Raw genomic sequence first — 2465 nt, 5'->3', positions numbered from 1 at the left:
TGTGGTCCCAGCTACTTGGGAGGCGGAGGCAGGAGACTCGCTTGAGCCCAGGAGTTAGAGGTTGCTGTGAGCTATAATGCCACGGCACTCTACCCAGGGGGACAGCTTGAGGCTCTGTCTCAAAAAAAAAATAAAAAAATAGGTTCCTTTGGATATATGTTTGTGGTTTAATAGAAACTCTCTTTTTCTTGCCTCAGAGAAATACTAACTTTGTCTTCTTTCTTCTTCCCTACAGGTTGGTGACATTGTGAAAGTCACAAGGATGAATATAAATGGCCAGTGGGAAGGCGAAGTGAATGGGCGCAAAGGGCTTTTCCCTTTTACACATGTCAAAATCTTTGACCCTCAAAACCCAGATGAAAACGAGTGATTGCTGCTGTCCTATTTCCTGCTGCTTCGTTGTTCTGCCTGTAGTAGTCTCCTTTGAAGTGGGAACGCATTCTCTCTTGTCTCTTGTAGGCGGGTCACACTGCATTGCCGACCTCCAGCTTTCTGCAGACTGGCGGTCTCTCATACACATTTGGAATGCACACAGCGGCTGCCTCCTGGCATTTGTATCATAGTTGTATTGTCAAAGAGTAGCCGATTTTTAGAGTTCCTTTGGATCATAAACTGGAAGTACTGGTGGAAGCACACAGGTGGAGAGAAGTTGATGAGGAAAGGATTTTCCTTCTCATCACTGCCTGGTTTGCAGCCAGGACTGATTCTGTCATGTTGGTCAGAGAATGCTTGAGATTACGGGGAGATACTGTGTGTTGCTGTTCCATAAAGCAGTGGCTCAGCTGCCATCTTTCTTTTCTTTGGACAAGAGGAAATGAACCTTAAGAAAGGCAAAATTTTGTCCTGAACCCCTCACATCTGACCTTTGTTTTCTTTGTTTTGGTTTGATTTTAGAAGATTAATTAGACTTGTGTGTTCTGAACAGATTTTTAAGTAGCAGGTTGGATTTTTGTGATAGTCCAAGGAATGACATGTGCCTCTGAGCTTTAAACTGAAGCTGCCATAACTAAAGAAATATGAAAAGAACAACCCTGAAGCAGAGGCCTTTATTGTCTTGGTTGCCAATAGTACCTTGTTTCACCAGACAGCAAACAATAAGCAGTTGTGGAGTGCCAAGCTATGTGCACAACTTCTTGGATTACTTTGGCCCCAAAAGCCTGGGAAGAGGGTGCTTTGGGGAAATCTTTGCTCACCTTGTTTGTCAGTGCTAAGAACAGTGGGCAGGGTCAGGGGGGGAGCACTGGGCTGATTACTTGTCCAGCTTTTCAATGAATGCACCATTTTAGGGTTAGGTGTTAAATTTTTTTTAAAGTGTGGTTGTTCTAGGATCCTTGCATTCATTAATGAATCATTAAATGTCATTCACTGAAGCCCAGTCCTCTCTGCCCTGGCCCACCTTCACCACGCTGCCAGAGAAAATGGTGCTGCTAATACTGGTTCCACTATCTAAGCATCTGATGCTCCCAAGCAAAGGAAGTGCAAGCTCTGGAAATTGGTTAATATATTCGATGTCTAGTGTTTTAGGGCCTAGGGAGAGCCATTAATCAATTTACTATTAACTCTTTATCAGTTTGCTGATGTTAAAATATTTCCCTGTTAGCTAAAAGAGTTTTTACAAGCCATCTGGTACAAATGTGTGACTGATCTGTCATCTGCACGTAGCAAATTAGAATTCTGGACTCTTGCTGGGTACAGTGGCTCACGCTTATAATCCCAGCACTTGGGAGGCCGAGGCTACAGGTTTGAGACCAGCCTAAGCTGAATCGCCTAAGCTTACAGGTTTGAGACTAGCCTGAGCCAGAGCAAAACCCCATCTCTAAAAATAGCTAGGCATTGTGGTGGGCACCTATAGTCCCAGCTACTTGGGAGGTTGAGACAAGAGAATTGCTTGAGCCCAGGAGTTTGAGGTTGCTATGAGCTATGATATCATAGCACTCTAATGAGGGTGACAAAATAAAACTCTGTCTCAAAAAAAAAAGAATTCTAGACCCTTTCTGCAGTTTAGACTGTTCTCCCTTCTGGACCCTGGTAAAGACAAGCCTCAGCTCATAAATACTGCAGACCTAGAAATGTAGCAACTTTCTCATGAGGTCATTTACTGATAATCTGCTATGACTATGGCCCTGTCTCTGGAGGTTCTTAGGTTTTGAGGTTTAGAGCAATATATATTGATGGCAAAGCCAGGAACACAACCATTTTTCAATTCTCTTTAATCAGTATTCCATCAGACAGATAACTGCCATATTAAAGAATCTTGAGAGTGTTCCTGTGACAAAAATAACGGTCTGTTGAAAAAATAACACATGACGGCCTTTCTGTAATTTTCCTCAAAAAGGCTTGGAGATCAGCTCTTCCTAACCAGTGAAAATTGTAGCCGCCTTCTGGATGGGTCTGTGTGGTAGGCATGCACTGAGTTCAGGCCCACCTTAGTATCCGTAAGTGGTGGGGGTACAAGGGTGTGACAG

The 2465-nt window shown here is 43.6% G+C and overlaps 1 protein-coding gene across 1 annotated transcript in view; it reads left to right on the top strand.

Annotated features, from left to right (window-relative positions):
* CRKL (CRK like proto-oncogene, adaptor protein) overlaps positions 1 to 1733 on the top strand; it is a 32203-nt gene extending 30470 nt beyond the window's left edge. The window contains exon 3 of the mRNA XM_003801681.3: positions 236 to 1733. Coding sequence (XP_003801729.1) covers positions 236 to 370 — 135 coding nt within the window. The 3' untranslated portion in view covers positions 371 to 1733. The remainder of the gene's footprint in view (positions 1 to 235) is intronic.
* The last annotated feature ends 732 nt before the right edge of the window (positions 1734 to 2465 follow it).

This window comes from Otolemur garnettii, unplaced genomic scaffold (assembly GCF_000181295.1).
Source record: "Otolemur garnettii isolate 467f Iridium unplaced genomic scaffold, OtoGar3 scaffold00218, whole genome shotgun sequence".
In the NCBI taxonomy this organism is placed as follows: Eukaryota; Metazoa; Chordata; class Mammalia; order Primates; family Galagidae; genus Otolemur; species Otolemur garnettii.
The sequence above is the reverse complement of the archived record's forward strand: the minus strand, read 5'-3'. Positions and strand labels throughout refer to the sequence as shown.